This window comes from Littorina saxatilis, linkage group LG6 (assembly GCF_037325665.1).
Source record: "Littorina saxatilis isolate snail1 linkage group LG6, US_GU_Lsax_2.0, whole genome shotgun sequence".
Lineage (NCBI taxonomy): Eukaryota > Metazoa > Mollusca > Gastropoda > Littorinimorpha > Littorinidae > Littorina > Littorina saxatilis.
In genome coordinates, this window is record NC_090250.1 from 51,916,376 (window position 1) to 51,939,668 (window position 23,293).

At 45.1% G+C, this 23,293-nt stretch overlaps 1 protein-coding gene across 5 annotated transcripts in view; it reads left to right on the forward strand.

Moving 5' to 3' along the window:
- Positions 1 to 23,293, forward strand: part of LOC138969515 (uncharacterized) — a 107,577-nt gene that overhangs the window by 16,022 nt on the left and 68,262 nt on the right. For all 5 annotated transcript variants that reach the window (XR_011456484.1, XR_011456485.1, XM_070342330.1 and 2 more), the window contains 3 exons: positions 9,915 to 10,171; positions 10,613 to 10,703; positions 18,220 to 18,478. Coding sequence is in view for 3 of the 5 variants with exons in the window: in XM_070342330.1 (XP_070198431.1) it covers positions 9,915 to 10,171; positions 10,613 to 10,703; positions 18,220 to 18,478 (607 nt within the window). In the remaining 2 variants the exon portion in view is untranslated. The remainder of the gene's footprint in view (positions 1 to 9,914; positions 10,172 to 10,612; positions 10,704 to 18,219; positions 18,479 to 23,293) is intronic.

Sequence of the window (23,293 nt, forward strand, 5' to 3'; positions counted from 1 at the left end):
CTCGTTACTCCCCCGTATCGTTACTCCCCCGGCTCGTTACTCCCCCGTATCGCTACTCCCCCGGCTCGTTACTCCCCCGTGCCTTTTTATTACACTTAAGTAATGCAGTTATTATTTAATAGAATTTTCAAGAGAGAGAGAGAGAATGAGAGTGAGAGAGAGAGAGCATGTTTAAAGAACTTACAACTGTCAGATATGCCTGTACATTCGTGTACAGTACATCCTTTAAAAAAAAGTATATATTTTAAGCAGAAGAGATACGGGGGAGTAACGAGATGCTCAGCTCGTTACTCCCCCGTATCGCTAGTCCCCCGGCTCGATACTCCCCCGGCTCGTTATTCCGCCGGCTCGTTACTCCCCCGTATCGCTACTCCCCCGGCTCGTTACTCCCCCGTACACAGAAAATGACTGGATAACCCTGTGATAGTAAGTTAGCATGAAATATTGTTTTTCCGGATAAAATTGTCTGGATAAACAAACAAACAAACAAATAAAACAGCTGGACAGGGGGGGGGGAGCAATATTTCATGCCAACTTACTATCACAGGGTTATCCAGTCATTTTCTGTGTACGGGGGAGTAACGAGCCGGGGGAGTTGCGATACGGGGGAGTAACGAGCCGGGGGAGTATCGAGCCGGGGGAGTAGCGATACGGGGGAGTAACGAGCTGATCCCACCCTGTATTACGTTCATTGTAAGAATGTGTTTCTATTTGAATTATTGTAACGTGTCTTTCCGATATGGCTGGAAATAGCGTAATTTTATGATGTTTTCGTAGGCTAAACTGGGATGGCCGTCTGGCAGCTCGCCCGGTTGGCTGGTGAACATTCTGGTCAAATGCAAAGCAACGTTTGGTTTTACTATTGAGTTTAATTTTTAAATGCTGAATAAACACTGCACATGCGGAAGCTTCCGTCGTCTGCAAAATCGTTACCATGTTCTAGTGGCAAGAGAACGCGGCTCCCATCTCGGACGCACTTTCGACTTTTTATTGGAGCTGTTTCTACTTTCACTCTTGATTCCAAACACGCATTATCTATTACTAGATGATTACCCGCGTAAAAATTATCTTGATGTGGGAATGTCGGGTGTAAGGACAAGGATATATAGCACAGGCAGAGGAGCATACAATTAAGACACCGAAGACAGAGGTTGCTTTAACTTATCTTTTTATTGAAGGAATTGTAACTAAAAATAACCACTCAGTTAGCTTATCTAAATCATAAATATTCCAAAACAGTTTAGTTAAATTTGGTTGCAACTAGAAACAATGCAATAAGTTATAAAATAGAAACAATAAACAGGACTCTAATACAAGAAATAGCAATGCTTACATAAAACCAGAAATAGCAATTATGAATTATTCTAGTAGCCAAAAATAGGAACTATGAGTTCTGGTATCTACCAGTACCAGAATCAGAAACAATATATGTATTTAGTGTAAAACCAGAAACAATATGTATTTCTGGTGCAAACCAGAAATATAAACTATGAATATGAAACCAGAAACAATATATGTACTTCTGGTGCAAACCAGAAACAATATTTGCCAGAAAGCAGGGAAAAAAGGATTATTCTTATTCTGGTAGCAAACCAGAAATATAAACTATGTGTATATAAATGTGTATATAAATGACCCAGAAACAATATATGTATTTCTGGTGCAAACCAGAAAGCAGTGTAATTAAAAGGTGATTATTCTGGTAGTAACCAGAAAGCAGGGAAAAACGGATTATTCTTATTCTGGTAGCAACCAGAATAATCACCTTAAAAGTGAAGAACGGTGCATAAAAGCCAAACAAGACGCCAGCTTAGCGAAATCCAGTTGTCGATCGTACGTACCACCGCTATTAAGTATACATGTATAAATATGAATCTGACAATCATTCACACTATAACACCGTTTCATTGTTTGTTTGTCTGGTATTTACCGGGCTTGTGGAATTTCTACCGGGCTAGTGACTTTCTTGGAGTTACTCGCCCGCCTGGCAAGTTAAATTCATGAGATTTGGCCATCCCTGCTAAAACTAGATCAGTTTCTCGATTCGCATGATGATATTTCCTGGAGAATCTTAGCGATTATAACCAAAATAATTATGACAATGCCGCGTATGAAACAATTGACGTTTTGTCAAGATTTACAAGCGCTGTGGAAGAGTTGAGCCCCACTAACCTCATAGACACAGAAACCACGTGGTCGACCAGTTAAAACAACGATCGCAGCGAATAGCTGACCCCGATGCGTGTTGGATATATATGTCAGTGCAGTGTCCGCTCTATGTGACCCCATTTCTTTCAAAACAAGAAATTCCTCCGAGGTAGGAAAAACACCCCCGTTGGTCAAAGGGAAATAACCATTCTCACTGCCACCAACTGAGAAGGTTATTTCCCTTTGACCATTAATATGTGCCTCTATAAGTCCTTGTAGAATCTTAATCCACCAATAACTCCCTAACCGTGTGTTTGACTGGTCCCAATATTTGTAAGGACCGTCTCAGGAATGTATAGAACCTGTTTACCAAGTTTGGTGACGATCGGTCCGTTCATTCTTGAGATCTATATGCGAACACAAACACACACCCAAACAAACAAACAAACACATCGAGCGAATCCTATACACACCCCTATACCGGGGGTGTAAATATTCACATCGGAGTTTATAATTTGTTGCGGAAATGCCGGATAGCCGAAAACGTGTTTTCCTGAGGTCACGTGAGTTTTGCTTGAGGTCAAGGTCACGGCAGCGTGGCAAACTGACATGCGTGCTTATAGATCGCTGCCAGGTCGCCAAACAGCTTATCCTGCAGGGGGGTCTCATCCGGCCAAGCTGGTTTTGTTTGTTTGTTTGTTTGCTTAACGCCCAGCCGACCACGAAGGGTCATATCAGGGCGGTGGCCAAGCTGTGCTTCTTTTTACATTTAGTGTTGACTAAATGTTTTAACATAGACGGGGAATCGAGACGAGGGTGGTGGTGGTGGTGGTGGTGGTGGTGGTGTGTATGTGTGTGTGTAGAGCGATTCAGAGAAAACTACTGGACCGATCTTCATTTAAATTGTACATCAGAGTTCCTGGGTATGATATCCTCAGACCTATTTTTCATTTTATCGATAAATATCTTTGATGACGTCATATCCGGCTTTTTATGAAAGTTGAGGCAGCACTGTCAAGCCCTTTACTTTACTTTACTTTATTTGGTGTTTAACGTCGTTTTCAACCACGAAGGTTATATCGCGACGAGGGAAAGGGGGGGGGGATGGGATAGGGGAAAGGGGGGAGATGGGATAGAGCCACTTGTTAAGTGTTTCTTGTTTACAAAAGCACTAATCAAAAAATTGCTCCAGGGGCTTGCAACGTAGTACAATATATGACCTTACTGGGAGAATGCAAGTTTCCAGTACAAAGGACTAAACATTTCTTACATACTGCTTGACTAAAATCTTTACAAACATTGACTATATTCTATACAAGAACCACTCAACAAGGGTAAAAGGAGAAACAGAATCCGTTAGTCGCTTCTTACGACATGCGGGGGGCAGAGAAATAAGGATGTGGAAAAGAAGACTTTTGGTAAATGAAATAAAGGTGATGGATCCAGTCAGGTAGAAATAAGACAACAAGAAAAGAATTGGAAAACTGCAGGGAATAGTAGGGAGAGTTTTCTTGGAAGGAAATATAGGTGAAATGACTGGTAAGGCAGAAATAAGACAAACAAGAAATTCCTCCGAGGTAGGAAAAACACCCCCGTCAAAGGGAAATAACCTTCTCAGTTGGTGGCAGTGAGAATGGTTATTTCCCTTTGACCATTAATATGTCCCTCTATAAGTCCTTGTATAATTTTAATCCACCAATAACTCCCTAACCGTGTGTTTGACTGGTCCCAATTTTTGTAAGGACCGTGTCAGGAATGTACAGAACCTGTTCACCAAGTTTGGTGACGATCGGTCCTTTCATTCTTGAGATCTATATGCGAACACAAACAAACAAACAAACAAACACATCGAGCGAATCCTATACACACCCCTATACCGGGGGTGTAAAGAAGAGAAGTAAAGGGGTGGGGTAGCTCTGTGGAAACACTCCCGCCGCGTGAAGGCGACCCCATGGGAGCTGTTAAGCCCTCATTTTTCACTCAAATGGATTGAAATAATAGCAAAGCAATCTTCGACTAAGTCCGGACTATGGGATTGAATGTCAGACTGGCATCGTCAAAATTAGTTAATTAGTTTGCTCATTAAAGTTGTCATTAAAATCGAATTTTCACTTAAATATGTAAAAATGATTGCATCGTATTCCTCAATTTCTCCTGAATTCAAAAATATAATACATATATGTCATGTTTTCTCTAAAAATGGGCTCAGAATTACAGAAAATAGGCTAAGTAAGTACTGCGTTTGCACGTTAGGCGGAGACGAGCGTGACCCGTCTCGGTCTTTAGATGTGGTTAGTCGAAACTATATTAGTATAGTCTCGGCGATGACTGTTCTTTGGTGTTAATCTGTTACTTTGATGCCGACAGCTTGACTAAATGTTTTTATATCGCTTCACGCGACTTGTTTCTTCCTGCAGTGGGCATTCTTTTAGAAGGTGTGCTGTTGTCATTGGTGCAGTGTTGCAAGTACACATCTCTGACTTCCTATCTTCAGTTTGTTGAACAGATGTGCCTGCATTCTGTTGTGTCCCGTTCGTAATCTGAAGAGGATGATTTGCTCCTCTCTGTTCAGGCTACAGTAGCTGTCGGCCTTGTTGTGTCTGGGATGCTCTTTCTGCCATTTTTGTCGTGCGATGGTCTTGATGATGGTCTTTCTCAGGGATGCGGTGCTTCGAGTCACGCAAGCCATCACTGCTGCCAAGATCGAGCACTTCCACGACTGCATCGTCAACGCCTCATCATCCAGGGAGCTGTTCTCCATCATGTCCTCTCTCCTGGGCTCCTCCCCCGCTGCCCCCTTACCCACTGCTCACCCACCACAGGATATCCCGGAGTTATTCTCGGAGTTCTTCAAGGACAAGATTGACAAGCTTCGGAAAACACTCGATCAGCAGCCCTTCGTCCCGTCCCCACCCTCCCCTTCCTTCTCCGGCTCCCCCCTCACGTGCTTTCAGCCTGTCACTCAAAACCACGTCAAGCGACTCATCACCAAGACGGCCATCAAGACCTGCGAGCTAGATCCCCTGCCAGGCTTCCTCTTCACCAAGTGTCTGGACAAGCTCCTGCCGTCTATCACAGATATCATCAACATATCCCTGGCCACAGGCGTCGTTCCCGACTGCTTCAAGTCTGCCGTTGTCCGCCCACTCATCAAGAAGCCCGGCCTTGACGTCAACGAGTTGAAGAACTACCGTCCTGTGTCCAACCTGCCCTTCCTCTCCAAGCTTCTGGAGCGTATCATCCTGGAGCAGTTGAGCGCCCACCTGTCTCGGAACTCGCTGATGCCAGTGTACCAGTCAGCGTACCGCCCTCACCACAGCACTGAGACGGCGCTCCTGCGAATCACCACGGACCTCCTGAACGCAACAGATAGCGGTCTCGTCTCTGCCCTTGTGCTGCTGGACCTTTCCGCGGCCTTCGACACGATCGACCACCAGCTACTCGTCGATCGCCTCAGTTCCACGTTCGGCATTCACGACACCGCCCTCTCTTGGTTTAGGAACTACCTCCAGAACCGCTCTCAGACTGTCACCACTGATTCGTTCTCTTCTCAGCCTGTCCCTGTCCGCTTCGGCGTCCCACAAGGATCTGTCCTCGGCCCTGTCCTTTTCACCCTGTACACCCAACCCCTCTCCTTGGTCATCGAACGCCACGGCCTGAACTACAACTCCTTTGCCGATGACACGCAGCTCCAGAACAGCGCCAAGCCGGAGGACGTTGACGATCTCCTTGGATCCATCTCCAGTTGTTTCACTGACATCAAGAACTGGATGACTGAGAACAAGCTGAAGCTGAACAGTGAGAAGACGGAGGCCCTTCTCGTTGGAACACGACAGAAGATTGCTTCCCTCACTGTGACCGACCTCCAGCTGGATGACGCGACTGTTCCATTCTCCCCTGCTGTCAAGAGCCTTGGCGTCTTTCTCGACTCCACTCTCTCCATGCAGACACACATCTCCTTCATCATCAAGACCTGCTTTTTCCACCTACGACGCATCGCCTCCATCCGTCGCTACCTCACCCACGACGCCTGTGTCAAGCTGGTTGTCTCCCTCATCTTCAGTCGTCTGGACTACTGCAACTCCCTTCTGGCTGGCCTCCCCGCCTCATCCATTCATGGCCTACAACGAGTCCAGAACGCCGCTGCCAGGCTGACGTTGAGGAAGACGAAGCGAGACCACATCACCCCCCCTACTTCGCTCCTTGCACTGGCTCCCTGTCAACACCCGAATCTCCTACAAACTGTCCACTCTGGTCTACAAGTGTCTCAACGACTCTGCTCCCGAGTACCTTCAATCCTCCCTGGACCTGTACACCCAGCCCTCCGACCGTCCCCTTCGTTCTGCTGCTGACCCTCTCCGCCTCCACATCCCTCGCTCGAAACTCGCATCTGCTGGTCAGCGTGCATTTCCCTCCGCGGGCCCCTCCGTCTGGAACTCCCTGCCGCTTGAGCTTCGCCAGAGCCCCTCTCTTGACGCGTTCAAGAGCAGGTTGAAGACTCAGTTCTTCCCGTAGCTGGCTGCGACTTTCATGCTCGACGTGATGTGTTGTGCCCCAAAAGACATTCTTGTGCTGTTCTCTGTGAGAGGTGTTTTCTTTGTGCTTAATATTATTTTGTTTGGACCTAGCTATTGATGTGTACATTGTTGTTAAACAGTTGTTTGTTTACCAGGGTTTGCTAGTGTGTGATAGGGTTCGTGTCCGTCTAAAGATGTTAGTTTCTTTGTTAGTCCTGTGTTGACAACTCTTCGACAAGCGCTTAGAACTGTACCCACGGAATACGCGCTATATAAGCTTCATATTGATTGATTGATATTGATTGGTAGGAGACTGTTTTGTTTGGCTGTTCTAAGAGACCTCCTTTCTTTGCAAGTCTGTCCGCTGTTTCGTTTCCGTAGAGTCCACGGTGGGCAGGGACCCATTGTAGCGTGACGTCAGCTTTTGAGGTCAGAGTTGAGAGGGAAAACGCAAGTTCATTCAGCTCCTTGTGTTTCTCTAGGGCTAGGAGTACTGATTGGGCATCAGTGAAGATGACGATTTTCTCGTGAGCTCTGGGTAGGTTGCTGTGGCGTTCTCTTGCTGCTTTCTTTAGCGCTTCTGCTTCCGTTTGGTAGTTTGTGGAGTATCTCACCGTTGCCACTGAGTGAGCAGCGTCTTCTTCCCTGTACCTGATAGGCACTCCTCCCCATCCATCTCTGGTTGCTTCGGTTGCAGATCCATCTGTATAGACATGGGTCCACCGCTCCTTGGGATAGATGGCGTGAAGAAACTCTAGAGTGAGTGATTTCCTGTCTTGGTCTGACTGGGAGTAGAGCCTTTGTTTTGGATTCCTGGGATTTGTTTTTGGATGGTTGGAAAGCTGGATCTGTTCCAGAGTGGGGAGGTATGGGCTGTGGGGATGTGTTGGGGCACGTGGTCCAAGAGTTCGGGGTCTCTACTTTCCAGGATTCTGCTCTGTTGGAGGAAACTTGAATGTTTGAGCCTTCCTCTTGTTGGTTTGTTCATCCTGGAGTGCATTGGATGGTCCTCGATTCTCTTGAACTTTGCTGCCTGTGTCTGGACTTTAATGTTCTTGCGCTGCTCTAAGAATGGTAATCTTGTGGCGGTTTCTAATTCTTTGATTGGGGTGGTTTGCATGGCCCCTGTCATGAATCTCATGGCTTGGTTCTGCACTTCTCAAGCTTCTCGCTGTTTGATTTTGCATCTGTGGAAGTTACAGCGGTTCCATATTCCAGGACGGGTTGCACGTTTTAAACGTACAGTTTGTGTATGTTTATGTGTTTGGTTTTATGTGTGTGTGTGTGTGTGTGTGTGTGTGTGTGTGTGTGTGTGTGTACCCATGTTTCCACAGGTTTGGTTGCCTAAATCACCATAAGGCAACCATCCACACGTGGATGGCAACCTAAACTCTGGATGACAACCTAATTGTGTGGATGGTCGCTTCATTTAACACCGTTAAATTGACTTTTTTGACGGAAAGAATGTCATAACAATGTTCAAAATGACATTCTTTCCGTCCTCTATAGGCGACGAAATAGGTCAAATTTTGTGCCTTTTTATAGTGCAAAATTCTTCGATGCCGGACCGAGTACTGCACCCAGTGCTGTTTTAGTGCAAGTGCACTAGAAAGGCACTGCACCCAGTGCCGCCTCTTAGGTAACCATCCACACTTTAGGTATGTGTGTTTATGTGTGTTTATGTGTGTGTGTGTTTGCGTGCGTGCGTGTGTTTTTCCTCCTTTTTTTTTTCCTTCCCCCCCTCCCCCCCCTCCCTTCCCCCCCCCCCTTTATGAGTGTGTATTACTTTTAGTCTGTATGCCTGTGCCCTTGACATCATCCAACCACTTCTCTCCCCTTTCATTCATTTCCGTTCCTAGAGTTCCTTCCCCTTTTTGCGTGTTTCCCCTCCATTTTTTTTTCAAACCCTGTTCGTTCCGTGTTGCGTCTGCTTTTTGTTGTCTTTTGTGTTCTTTTCCTGATGAAGCTTCCAGAAGCGAAAATTCGTAATCGTCTTGTGTCGTCTTTGTATTGGTGAGTATGTACAGTAATCCTTTGTTTTTTAACTTTGTTCATCTTACCACAGTCACTTCGTTGTTTAGATAACGTACAGTTTCTTCAGAACGTTTTGGTCTGCACCCCATTTGGTGCCAAATAGCTCGTTTTGCTTTTGCTTGATTTTTTTTCAGCTGGTTCCTTCAGGTCAAGCGGCGGTCAAAGGTACGTCGGGGAGTCTTCAGCTTGGAGGGTGTGGTTGTTGATCTGAAGTGTGACTTTGGGTTCATCAAGTGAATTGTAGCTCCGATGTGCAGATTTTCGAAAGAAAATGGCATCATATCGATTGGACACTGCATAACATACACACCGGAGTCAGTATTTCGCTGCGATCGTGGTTTCAACTGGTCGACCACGTATTTACTATTTGTACGATATAAGTGGGGCGCATCTCTACCACTACGCTTGCAAATCCTGACAGACTTATATCCGAACATCGTCTCTTAAACGACTCGTGTATAGCTGGTATCACATGGATTTTTCTCAATTGCTGGCTGTTGAAATGCGTGCATATGGTTTCAGTACTTGAACAAACGACGCGTGTGAACCTGGGCTGTGTTGCACGAAGCCAAAGTGGGTGCCACCCAAATTGTTGGAACGCAGCCGCGATGTCTGATTAGTTGAAATGAGCTTTGTTGCGATTTCAAGCAACCAGACCCCGTGGTTTGTTCTCACCCCATTGGATGGCACCCACTTTAGGCCTAAAAAAAAATAGGTGTGGTTACGGTAACCCGACCTACCCTATTTTTAGGGGCCGACCCTATGACTTTTTATTACATTTGTCAAAAAAAAAAAAAAAAAACCAGTGCAGAAAACGCAATGAAAGCAAAAGCGTTCGAGTCGCACACTTATTTCCCTGTCAAGTAGGTTTAATTTGTACACATTAAAAAAAAAAGTAAAAAAAAAAAAGTGATTGCCTACCTTCCTACCCTATTTTTTTTTGGCTATGTTACCGTAACCACACCTATTTTTTTTGTTGGCCTTAGCTGTGTGTACCTCGGTCCAGGTTTACACGTTTGTTTAAATACTGAAACTTTGCACGCATTTTCACAGCCAGCCATTGAGAACACTACATGTGATACCAGCTATACACGAGTCAACATGTAGTGTTCTCAAGGTCAGGCTGTTGAAATGCGTGCAGAGTTTCAGTATTAAACAAACGACTCGTGTACATCTGGTATCACATGTAGTGTTCTCAATGTTGAAATGTTGCAGACTGGACTAGAGATTAAGCATTCTTCGACGAATATCGGCGATCTTGGTCAAGCCAGACTCCACGGCGACAAGAGACTGCCCCCGATAAAATTGCCCCCTCGCTCGAAAAGCGAGAAAGGTGAACGCAACGATGACGTCCTGCGTGTGATGAAGCGCATCATCCACTTGAGGCAGAAGCAGACTTCGCGCCTCAAGTGGAAATGGGCAGGGCGTATGATCATCCACATCGTCCGCACCCTCAGCAAGCTGGCCACTAGGTATGTCAGCCACTAGGTATGTCAGCCACTAGGTATGTCAGCCACTAGGTATGTCAGCCACTAGGTATGTCAGCCACTAGGTATGTCAGCCACTAGGTATGTCAGCCACTAGGTATGTCAGCCACTAGGTATGTCAGCTTTCATTCTGTCTTTCTTTTTACTTCCCGTCTTCGTCTTTTTGGGTTTGATTGATTGAATTTTTTCTGATTGATTGACGGATTGATGGATGGATGGATGGATGTTTTCTTGTGGCAATTACAGCTTTTGTTCGTGAGTGCACTAGTGCATATCTTGTTCTTCTTTGCCTCCCCCTCCGTCTTCTCTTCGTAGTGATTGAATAAGCATCCGCGGAACTGGTTTTGTTCTTTTTCACTGTGTTTTTATCTGAAATGTGTTGTTTTGTGGGTGCTAACTGTATGCTACTCACGTGACATGGTGCAGATCTTACGAAATGGAGCTGAAGCATAAGACGTTCGTGGACATTGGTGACCACGCTAGGGTGCCCATGCACACACAGGGCGGCGACCCTGACGTGAGTACAGCTGGCCTGCTCCCATGTACGCTCCTTGTCAATGAGGAGCGACCATTTCAATTTCCTATTGTACGGGGGTCTTGTAGCTAATACAGAAATATGCAAAAGGTAAACTTTCCTCAATCCTGCTATTGGTCGACCGTAAGCACATGAGCGCATGCCAATTACTTGCATATACTAGTCCTGCGAGAAATACATAGTAGGCTATTAAAACGTTGTGTACGTTTCTGTCCGGGTGTAGTCTTTATGAGTATAATAAATGACAAAATATAGACAAGCCTTTCCTGGTCACATGCATTATGGTGTAAATGATACGAATATCAGTGCTGTTTTTACAGTCATTTCTGTGCAGGAAAAAGTCTTGTGAGTTATTACCATGGTTAAAAGTATATGTCCAGTATTGTGCAAGCTTTCGGGAATATCGGGGTCCCATTTTGTGGCATTTTCAACACACAGGTATTCATAAAACAACCTAAATACTTTACACTTTTAAGCACAAGGTAGTGCGCCTGCGTCTAGCAAAAAGGCAATAAAATAAAACAAAAATGTAAAGTAAAGATAATAGTAAAATAATAATAATTGACATTTATAATTATAGCGCTTCTCCACAGCTCGAAGCGCTTTACAAGTTCAATTTACAAGTTCAATCAAAAACACAACACGATATGTATATATATTACAGCTAAGACTGTATTTGTTACATTTTAGCAGTGTTGACCCCTAGTTTCTACTGCAAACAAAAAATAATAGTAAAATCTCAACGTATGTGTCTGTTCCCTAATATGGACCTTCTTCAACAAAAATAGAAGAAAATAAAAGCTGAAGGCTGGTTTCATTAATTCATAAAGAAGGTTGTTGAAAATAACCTATAATTAGCCCTCGAGCTTTAAAACAAATAATTATAACAAATAGTCTTCTTTTCGTGGAAGTCCATATAATGTCATTATTTTCACTCTGTTTTTGAGTCACTTGAGAAAAAGTGACTCTATGTAATCGGTCAGTGTTAGTCTGTCCGTCCGTAGACACCACCTTAACGTTGGACTTTTCTCGGAAACTATCAAAGCGATCGGGCTCATATTTTGTTTAGTCGTGACCTCCAATGACCTCTACACTTTAACGATGGTTTCGTTGACCTTTGACCTTTTTCAAGGTCACAGGTCAGCGTCAAAGGAAAAATTAGACATTTTATATCTTTGACAAAGTTCATCGGATGTGATTGAAACTTTGTAGGATTATTCTTTACATCAAAGTATTTACATCTGTAGCCTTTTACGAACGTTATCAGAAAAACAAGGGAGATAACTAGCCTTTTCTGTTCGGCAACACACAACTTAACGTTGGGCTTTTCTCGGAAACTATAAAAGTGACCGGGCTCAAATTTTATGTGAACGTGACTCCCAGTGACCTCTACACTTTGACGTCTGCTTTGGTGACCTTTGACCTTTTTCAAGGTCACAGGTATGTCTTGAAGGAAAAAAATTGAAATATCATATCTCTGAAACTATTCATCGGATTTGATTCAAACTTTATAGGATTATTCTTTACATCAAATTATTTACATCTGTAGCTTTTTACAAACGTTATCGGAAACACAGGGGAGATAACTAGCCTTTCCTGTTCGTCAACACACAACTTAACGTTGGGCTTAATATTCAGAACTGCGAAAGTGACTCGATCGAGCGTTTGCTCTTCTTGTTATATAAATTTCTTTAGTTTCCTAGGCCTGTTGTGCTTCAAAGATTATTCTCATCAAACCGAAACAGATAAATCTAAAGCATATTTGAATTAGTCTGACTTTCACACTAAGTTGTATCATGTTATTTTGAAGTATATGGGGCTTTTAACAGTGATTCGTGAAGGCCTCTTCGCTGGTCTATATTAAGCGCCCAGGCTCCTAATATTGACCAGTTGTGAATTGTTCTGTATTTGAGTTTTGCTGAATGTCTATCAAAGGTTATTCACGCTAATTAGGCCTAATGGTTAACTTAAGAGAAAAGGACTACCAAACACAAAATAAACCTTCTCCGCAAGAAAAGAAGCTAGTTATCAGCAAGAAACAAAAAGTGGTCCATATTAGACAACCTTCCCCTACTACAAGCAAAATAAAAGCATGGTCGTCGGGTGAGTTTTGGCTAGGTTTTGAGGTGAAATGCCTTGCGCCCGTCATGAATGTTACAGACTGTCATGTACGTTAAACGTCATTTATGTAATCGCCATGTACGATGTAACCAGGGGTGAATATTGGCGGTCGCCCGCTCGCCCCCGGCGGGTTCAAATCGCTTCGGGCGGGTTTGAAATTCTTCTGAAATCGCCCGCCGGGCGGGTTCAAATTTCGCTGAAGCACAAAGTTGTTAAACAACGTAGTCAATCGGAACGGCCGGCGAACAAATATCTCTGCGGGCGATCTCAAAATCTGTCACTTCTCTACTGCCCACTCATCCCCCCCCCTTCCCCCACTTTGAGAAGGACTCAGGACTACCACCATCAAGGCCAGACACATTGGCTAGACAGCTACCCCCCTCCGCCTCACATGACCGTGTCATCACCCCTCCAGTGCCACGAGCCGCTGGCGATTGCATCAGCAGTCAAAATAGTTACCCCCCCCCCCCTCTTTGCGCTATTCACTTCACCCCCTCTCTTATCTTATCCTGCGCTCACCAATCCTTCAGAGACTTTCACATGTTGTAAAAAAGTTTCCTCTCAGATAAAAACTACCGGCACGGTTGGCCTAGTGGTAAAGGCGTCCGCCCCGTGATCGGGAGGTCGTGGGTTCGAACCCCGGCCGGGTCATACCTAAGACTTTAAAATTGGCAATCTAGTGGCTGCTCCGCCTGACGTCTGGCATTATGGGGTTAGTGCTAGGACTGGTTGGTCCGGTGTCAGAATAATGTGACTGGGTGAGACATGAAGCCTGTGCTGCGACTTCTGTCTTGTGTGTGGCGCACGTTATATGTCAAAGCAGCACCGCCCTGATATGGCCCTTCGTGGTCGGCTGGGCGTTAAGCAATCAAACAAACAAACAAGATAAAAACTCTGTCATTGACCCCGAGTAAGAAGGTCAGTGTCTCGACAGGCAGCTGTGTTCAGATTGCAAGTACCGGTCATTGACCCAGGTCTCAAGGCCAACCAGCTTTTACAATGCATCTGCCTTTGATCTGACAGCCCATCCAGAGCAAACATATTCCCCCTATCCCTCTGTATTTTACCTTTGATGTGCCTGCTATGTACCACTGATCCAGTTTCTGGGAAATGTATATATACTGTTCAAAAAAAGAAACGCATAGCTTGTAATATTTGGTTAATTTAGTTATATGGCTACAAGGATATCCACCAAACTGCAGAAAATGTTTATCTGGTCGTCGACCTTTCGTCCATTGCCACAAGTGAGCTCTGCACGTGACGCATGCGTTATCAGTGGCTACAATGTCAAAATTGCTCATTTGGCATGACCACTCGTCATGCTTCAGTGTAATCTCGTGAAACTCGGGGAATATTGAGCTCTCACCATGTCTTCCAAAACCCATAAAAGCGGATTGTTCGCCACAAAGAAATCAGACGACAATTCAGCGACGAAAGATGGCCCGATTGAGCAGAGAAGATCGCCAAATTGCATTGGGTCGTTTACAAGCAGGCCAAAGTGAAAGTGCAATCGCCAGGCACTTCCACGTGTCCCAGAGCACCATCAGTAGACTGTGGGTCAGGTTTCAAGCCACTGGCTCCGTAGCTGACTTGCCACGAGCGGGAAGACCAAGGGCGACAACTGCTGCTCACGACCGCTTCATACGGCTCCGCCACCTCCGGAATCGTTTCCTGTCGGCCTCATCTTCTGTCCAGGCTCTCCCCGGGCCACACCGATTATCGGACCAGACCGTGCGGAACCGCCTGCATGAAGCTGGTTTGAGAGCTCGCAGACCTCACAGAGGAGCTGTCCTCACCCGCCGCCATCGCCAGAACCGAGTGCAGTGGGGCAACCAGCACCTTCGCTGGACCGTCCGGAATCACTGGAGACACGTGTGGTTCAGCGACGAGTCCTACTTCCTGCTCCAGCGACATGATGGTCGGAGGAGGGTCTACCGGAGAGTAAACGAACGTTACGCGCCCAACTGTGTGGATGAGGCACCCGTTCATGGTGGTGGAGGCGTCATGGTGTGGGGGGCGATCAATACCGCTGGAAGGAGCACCCTGGTGCACGTCCAAGGGCGCATAACTGCCCAGCGATACGTGGAGGAAATTCTGCGCCCACACGCCCTTCCTCTTCTGGCTGACCAGGATGCCATATTCCAGCAGGACAACGCTCGCCCGCACACAGCACGACTCACCACCCAGTTCCTCACCGACCACCATGTCCAGGTGCTTCCCTGGCCATCCATGTCGCCAGACATGAACCCGATAGAACACCTCTGGGATGAATTGGACAGACGTGTGCGCAGGCGAGAAGAAGCGCCGGCAAATCACCGCGATCTATTGCAGGCACTTCAGGAGGAGTGGGACACCATCCCACAGCAAGATATCCGGCATCTGATCCAGTCCATGCCCAGAAGGTGCCGGGCAGTTGTTGCTGCTCAAGGCAGTCACACCCCCTACTGACTTGACAGCCTCGGCACCCAATCGTATTGATTGACTGATTGATTTGAAGATGCAAATGAACTGTGTGTGCATTCAACTGTGTCCATACCAAATTTCAAACAAATAATCTAAATATTGGATTTTCTGTTAATTTTTTCGAAAAATAAAACAAATTTGGCAAGTAGCAACTATGCGTTTCTTTTTTTGAACAGTATATAATTATCAGGGGCGGAAAGTGAATGTGATGGGCGCGAAGCGCCCGAATTTGCTAGGGGGGTCCGGGGGCATGCCCCCCCCCCCCCCCCCCCGAAAATTTGTTTGGCCCAAAGAAGCAAAATGGTGCCATCTGGTGCCATTTGAACTTAGAAATGGTCATAGAATCAGCTTTCCAAATTCACAATTTCCATTTAAAATCACTAAAGACTTGATTGTTTTTTTGGGTTTTTTTGCTGGAGGGGGGGTGCACCTGCACCCTGTGCACCCCCCCCCCCCTCGTCCGCCCCTGATTATGTCATTGACTGCAGGGATACACATTGAGACCGTTTTCCAAAATATGTTAACACCAGCTTTGCTGACCAACTTAGTACAAGTAGTGACAGTACTACTCGTAGCATCGTCAGTCCACCGCTCATGGCAAAGGCAGTGAAATTGACAAGAAGAGCGGGGTAGTAGTTGCGCTAAGAAGGATAGCACGCTTTTCTGTACCTCTCTTTGTTTTAACTTTCTGAGCGTGTTTTTAATCCAAACATATCATATCTATATGTTTTTGGAATCAGGAACCGACTAGGAATAAGATGAAAGTGTTTTTAAATTGATGTGGACAATTTAATTTTGATAATAATGTTTATATATTTAATTTTCAGAGCTTGTTTTTAATCCGAATATAACATATTTATATGTTTTTGGAATCAGCAAATCATGGAAAATAAGATAAAGGTAAATTTGGATCGTTTTATAAATTTTTATTTTTTTTTTACAATTTTCCGATTTTTAATGACCAAAGTCATTAATTAATTTTTAAGCCACCAAGCTGAAATGCAATACCGAAGTCCGGGCTTCGTCGAAGATTACTTGACCAAAATTTCAACCAATTTGGTTGAAAAATGAGGGCGTGACAGTGCCGCCTCAACTTTCACGAAAAGCCGGATATGACGTCATCAAAGACATTTATCAAAAAAATGAAAAAAACGTTCGGGGATTTTAATACCCAGGAACTCTCATGTCAAATTTCATAAAGATCGGTCCAGTAGTTTAGTCTGAATCGCTCTACACACACACAGTGACACACACACACACACACACACACACACACACACACACACACACACACACACACGCACACACACACACGCACGCACATACACCACGACCCTCGTTTCGATTCCCCCTCGATGTTAAAATATTTAGTCAAAACTTGACTAAATATAAAAACCAACCCGATCCACTATTATGTGATAAAGAAGAAAAGACAGACCTTCAACAATAGGACAAGGGATGCAACTCTGCTGAATCAAAAGCATAAAGATCACCTGTGAACAATTCTAGGATCAGGAAATCTGAACATCTGTTTGTTTTCATTAGGAAATAGAAATGAAATATAATGCTTTTGATTATTTATGATTTAAGCTGTGGTAGATTTGGCTGGTATGCAACTTTTATACTTCTGCTTGATTTAACAGTAATATTAATAACACAGACATAAAGAAAAAGAAACAAAACAAGAAAGCAACTTAGAATCTTTTTTGTTTGTAGTCAGCTTTTTATACTTGGTTTTACACAACAAAAAACATAATTTAAATTTTTTTTTAAAATGCTGATTTACTTTTTTGTAGTGTGTGTTTATGTGGTACGTAAAGTTCCATAGTAAATTACTTTGTAAATTGTGTGGTAGGGGGTACATAAAGGGGGTAACTTTTAGTGAGGTTTAGTGTGTGATTGTGTGACAGGGTGTGAATGTGGTTTTGATTTCTTATTTCTTTGTGGCGGCTTTTATTTTAAATTCTTTATTAAAACAAGGTTAATTATCATTATATTAAAACATAGCATTTTAGTCATCAAGTTTTGTGTGTGTTTGTGGTAGTTATTAGTAGTGCAAATCCACATGTATGCATTATAAGTATGAATGTACGTCTTTTGTGTATGTGGTTAGCACGCGACGAGCCGCAGGGGCGGTTGTAAGAAATCCCGGCAGGTTGGGGGCCGGTTGGGATTTTGGGGGGCCGGTTCAATTTTTGACTTACCGGCCCACCTGACCGGTTGCAAAAAAAGTTAAGGTACACCCCTGTGTAACTTTATTGAACACTGAAGTACGAGTATAATGGTTTTCTCAGTCACGACAGGCACCCATTATCTAGTGTTGGTGAACGATAGAGCTACCAAAAAAACCCACAAGTATTGAGAAAAAAAGGTACCTTTTCAAAACGTTCTGGTCGCTTCAGATTGACATTGGGTGTGTTATTTCTTTCTGCCCTTATCACAAGCTGTACTTTATGTGCGTGTAACTACCTGATGTTATGTCTACGTTGCTTGGGTTTCTTCGTCGTGATGAGTTGGACTGTATAAGGATGGGCAAGAACTTGTGAACAGCCAGCAGGGCGTTCTGTTTTGAGGGGAGGGGAGGGGGTGTACGTGTTGAAGTTGCTCCATCCATTTCACTTTTTACACGCGGCACCTATAGACTCGTACAAAAGCAACGACGACTTCAGAAACTGTAGGTGTGTTTATCGCCGTCTTCTTCGTCACTTTCGTCGCTGAATGCAGATATAGTCATCACAATCATCATCATTGCCACGGTTAGATATCATCATCATCAGCAGCATGATCATGATCATCATCAGCATCATCATCACCACCATCACTATCTCATTCTACCGTCACTGCCTCTAAATGCACACACAACACCCAACGTCTAACCTCTCACCACACACTATTACTACGGTCTCTCCACCAGGACAAGACGAAAAACAAACAGGTCATCCTCACACCGGAGGGGCGACGTATCCTGACGACTGCAGCCAAGCTTCGGGACAACGATGATGTGCGCCGTGCCATGACGGACCTGCAGTGCCTGCCAAACTTCTGCCTCTACCCCCTGCACACTCAGTACACAATGGCCAAGACAGGCGAATTTCAGGAGTACTCGCGGCGCAGGGTCATCCTCAAGCAGGGTCACGTTCCCACTCAATTCTACTTCATCCTCGCGGGACAAGGTATGGACCCCTCTGTCTCTCACTTTTACCTCCCAGCAAGAGGGGATCCACTCTTCTATATATCTATATATCTATATATATATACGACTTGTGTCTGTGTGTTTGTGTATCTGTTTGTGTGTTTGTGTATTTGTGTATTCGCCATGCACGGCCAAAGTTCTCGATGGATCTGCTTCAAATTTGGTGGGCATATTCAGGTAGACCCGGGACACGACACAACCTGGTCGATATTTCAACACGTGCTCTCAGCGCGCAGCGCGGAACCGATTTTGGTTCCACCTCAGCTATTTTGGTTCCACCTCAGCTACCAGGGCCCCCATACCGACACACCATAGCCGCTACACCACATCACAACGCCAAAGTTCTCGGTGGATCTTTTTCAAATTTGGACACCGTATTCAGCTACACCCCGGACACAATATCATCGATGAGATATTTCAACACGTGCTCTCAGCGCGCAGCGCTGAACTGATTTTGGTTTTTCTGTTCATTTCACCATTATAAGTAACTCTTCCTTATCTTCTCCAGTGTTTGGCGTTTATCTCCCTTCCTTCGTGTGGCTTTCCCGTTCAGTTGTAAGTTACTACTATTTTTAGAATGTCACTGCGCTGTCCACTGCGCTGAGCGTCTTCGGATATTCCCGGCGTTCTGTTACTGTTACTATTTTTGGAAGGTCAACGCAGTGTACAGAACGTAAATTGGACCCGTAAATTATCCTCACTGTAAAAGTGCAAAGGTCGAATCAATTTATAGCCACGCGAAAAATACACTGTCATCTATCTCTCTATAGATACGGCTTCTCTGTGTTTTTGTGTGTGTGTGTGTGTGTGTGTGTGTGTGTCTCTATATGAGCAACACCTGTGCATTCTTCAGTTCTGTTTGTGATGTGGTCTGGCGGCTTTTGTGTAATTTTATGTACTGGCCTTCCGTTGAGAAGCCATAACTTGCTCAGTCCTGTTTGAGTGGAGTTCGCCTCCAAAGGTGATTAACACGGTTACATTCGTCGACAAGGATGGGACTCGATATGGTCAGGAATGGCATTATGGCCACTGAATCATTTTCGTGCTGTTCCCATTCCACGAATCTGGGAGGGACCTAAGCTTGGCGGGTCCATTGTTCGGACCCGGCGAAGCCGGCGTACGGCTCTAAGTACTTCTTCCCGGCGAAGCCGGCTACCCGGCGAAGCGGGTATTCATTCTAGTATATATATATACGACTAGTGTCTGTCTGTCTGTCTGTCTGTCTGTCTGTTCGCGATGCACGGCCAAAGTTCTCGGTGGATCTTTTTCAAATTTGGACACCGTATTCAGCTACACCCCGGACACAACCTCATCGATGAGATCTTTCAACACGTGCACTCAGCGCGCAGCGCTGTGCGCGCTGAACCGATTTTTTTTTTTTTGTTGTTGTCGGGATCCACTACCAGTAACTCTTCCTTATCTTCTCCAGTGTTTTCAGCCGCGATTATCTCCCTTCCTTCGTGTGGCGTCAATCCATATTCCCGTTACTACGTTACTATTTTTAGAAGGTCACTGCACGTAACTATTTATGGAAGGTCTCCAGTGTTTTGCGCGTTTATCTCCTTTCCTTCGTGCGCCGGCTAAGCCGGCGCCGGGTCCCAGGCGCAGCCTGGTATTCGGCTCTACTTCTTCCCGGCGAAGCGAGTATTCATCTAGTATATATATATATAACAAAATCAAGGAAAAGAAAAGCCAAACAAAGAATTTGAAGTGGCAGCCCAAATTTTTGACCTGTTGCCAGGCCTTCCTCTATATATATATATTCTAGATGAATACCCGCTTCGCCGGGTAGCCGGCTTCGCCGGTAAGAAGTAGAGCTGAATACCGGTAGCCGGCTTTGCCGGGTGAGTGGCGCATGATTGGCGAGTGACGCACCTGGTACGCGATTGACGCCACACGAAGGAAAACTTCTAAAAATAGTAACGGGAATATGGATTGAGCGTTGTGGACAGTGACCTTCTAAAAATAGTAACGGGAATATGGATTGACGCCACACGAAGGAAGGGAGATAAACGCAAAACACTGGAGAAGATAAGGAAGAGTTACTGGGAATGGATCTGGGAAGATGAACAGAAAAACCAAAATCGGTTCAGCGCTTCGCGCTGAGAGCACGTATTGAAAATACTCATCGACCAAGTTGTGTCCGGGGTCTACCTGAATATGCCCACCAAATTTGAAGCAGATCCATCGAGAACTTTGGCCGTGCATCGCGAACACACACACACACACACACACACACACACACACACACACACACGCACACACACAGACAGACACAAGTCGTATATATATCTATATATATATACGACTAGTGTCTGTCTGTCTGTCTGTCTGTTCGCGATGCACGGCCAAAGTTCTCGGTGGATCTTTTTCAAATTTGGACACCGTATTCAGCTACACAACCTCATAGATGAGATATTTGAACACGTGCTCTCAGCGCTTTTGTTTTTTGTTTTTTTGTTTGTCGGGATCCACTACCAGTAACTCTTCCTTATCTTCTCCAGTGTTTTCAGCCGCGATTATCTCCCTTCCTCCGTGTGGCGTCAATCAATATTCCCGTTACTACGTTACTATTTTTAGAAGGTCACTGCACGTTACTATTTTTAGAAGGTCTCCAGTGTTTTGCGCGTTTATCTCCTTTCCTTCGTGCACACCCGGCAAAGCCGGGTCCCAGGCGCAGCCTGGTATTCGGCTCTACTTCTTCCCGGCGAAGCCGGTACCCGGCGAAGCGGGTAATCATCTAGTATCTATATATATATACGACTTGTGTCTGTCTGTCTGTCTGTGTGTGTGTGTGTGTGTGTGTGTGTGTGTGTGTGTGTGTGTGTGTGTGTGCGTGATGCACGGCCAAAGTTCTCGATGGATCTGCTTCAAATTTGGTGGGCATGTTCAGGTACACCCGGGACAGGACACAACCTGGTCGATATTTCAACACGTGCTCTCAGCGCGCAGCGCTGAACCGATTTTGGTTCCACCTCAGCTACCCGGGCCCCCATACCGACACACCAAAGCCGCTAGACCACATCACAACGCCAAAGTTCTCGGTGGATCTTTTTCAAATTTGGACACCGTATTCAGCTACACCCCGGACACAATATCATCGATGAGATATTTCAACACGTGCTCTCAGCGCGCAGCGCTGAACCGAATTTGGTTTTTGTGTTCATTTCACCATTATAAGTAACTCTTCCTTATCTTCTCCATGTTTTCAGCGTTTACCTCCCTTCCTTCGTATGGTGCACTATAGTATGAGGGGGGCACCTTCGGATATTCCCGGCGTTCTGTTACTATTTTTAGAAGGTCACCGCAGTGTCCAGAACGTAAATTGGACCCGTAAATTATCCTCACTGTAAAAGTGCAAAGGTCGAATCAATTTATAGCCACGCGAAAAATACACTGTCATCTATCTCTCTATAGATACGGCTTCTCTGTGTTTGTGTGTGTGTGTGTGTGTGTGTGTGTGTGTGTGTGTGTGTGTGTGTGTGTCTCTATGTGAGCAACACCTGTGCATTGTTCAGTTCTGTTTGTGATGTGGTCTGGCGGCTTTTGTGTAATTTTATGTACTGGCCTTCCTTTGAGAAGCCATAACAGTTCAAAAGGGCTTAGAGATAAGCTCTAAATTGCTCAGTCCTGTTTGAGTGGAGTTCGCCTCCAAAGGTGATTAACACGGTTACATTCGTCGACAAGGATGGGACTCGATATGGTCAGGAATGGCATTATGGCCACTGAATCATTTTCGTGCTGTTCCCATTCCACGAATCTGGGAGGGACCTAAGCTTGGCGGGTCCATTGTTCGGACCCGGCGAAGCCGGCGTACGGCTCTAAGTACTTCTTCCCGGCGAAGCCGGCTACCCGGCGAAGCGGGTATTCATTCTAGTTTTCATATATATTTATTTGTTTTTAAATGTAGGTGTTTTTGTTTTTGAAGTGGGGAAGCAATAAAGAGGTCGTCGATATCAAAACTGATATCGACGGAAATGTCGTCGATATCACTTTTGCACTGAGCTCAGTTTTGCCCAATTGACCAATGGAAATCCACGTAACATATGAAATAGCAATATATATAGATATTACCCGCTATTACGAGCTAGTCGTGTGACAGAGAGTTTTCTTGCACACGAGACTGTAGATGTTTCACGACGGCTTTAGCCGGAGTGAAACAGCAGCAGTCGAGTGTGCAAGAAAACTCTCTGTCACACGACTAGCTCGTAATGGTGATTATGTCTCACAGCATAGACATAGAAAGATATAAATGAGTTTTTGGGGACGAAATAACAGGCACAAAACCAGACTGACAACACAATTGCCTTTTCACACATACCGTACACACGCATGCGCGCAAAAAATAGATCCAATGCGTTTTGAGTTTTTTTTCTGGTTGAATGTATTCAACTAAGTAACAACCAACGTTTCTGAACCTTTTAATGATTAAATACACTTTTTGTTTAACCAAACAGCGAAAACGAACGAAATCTAAACACACAAACACACGCGCTCACTAACACAGGTTGAATTCAAGGCGCGAACGAACACGGAGAATTTTTGTAGGTCACGTCGTGGGAAAGTCCACCCAAATAGTTTCGCAGGGGAACTGGTTGTGATTGGATCGTTCATTTTCTCACAGTGATGTTAATGTTGTTGATGGTGCAGTTTTGGAAGACTATTTTCCTCATCTGGGGCACACTTTCGTCTCTTGCTTCGTGTATCTCATCAAAGAAACAGTCGAGTGTTTCGTAATCCGAACCTGCCATCAACGTCGGTGCACCTTGGACCTGCCTGACTGTCTGCGTGCGGG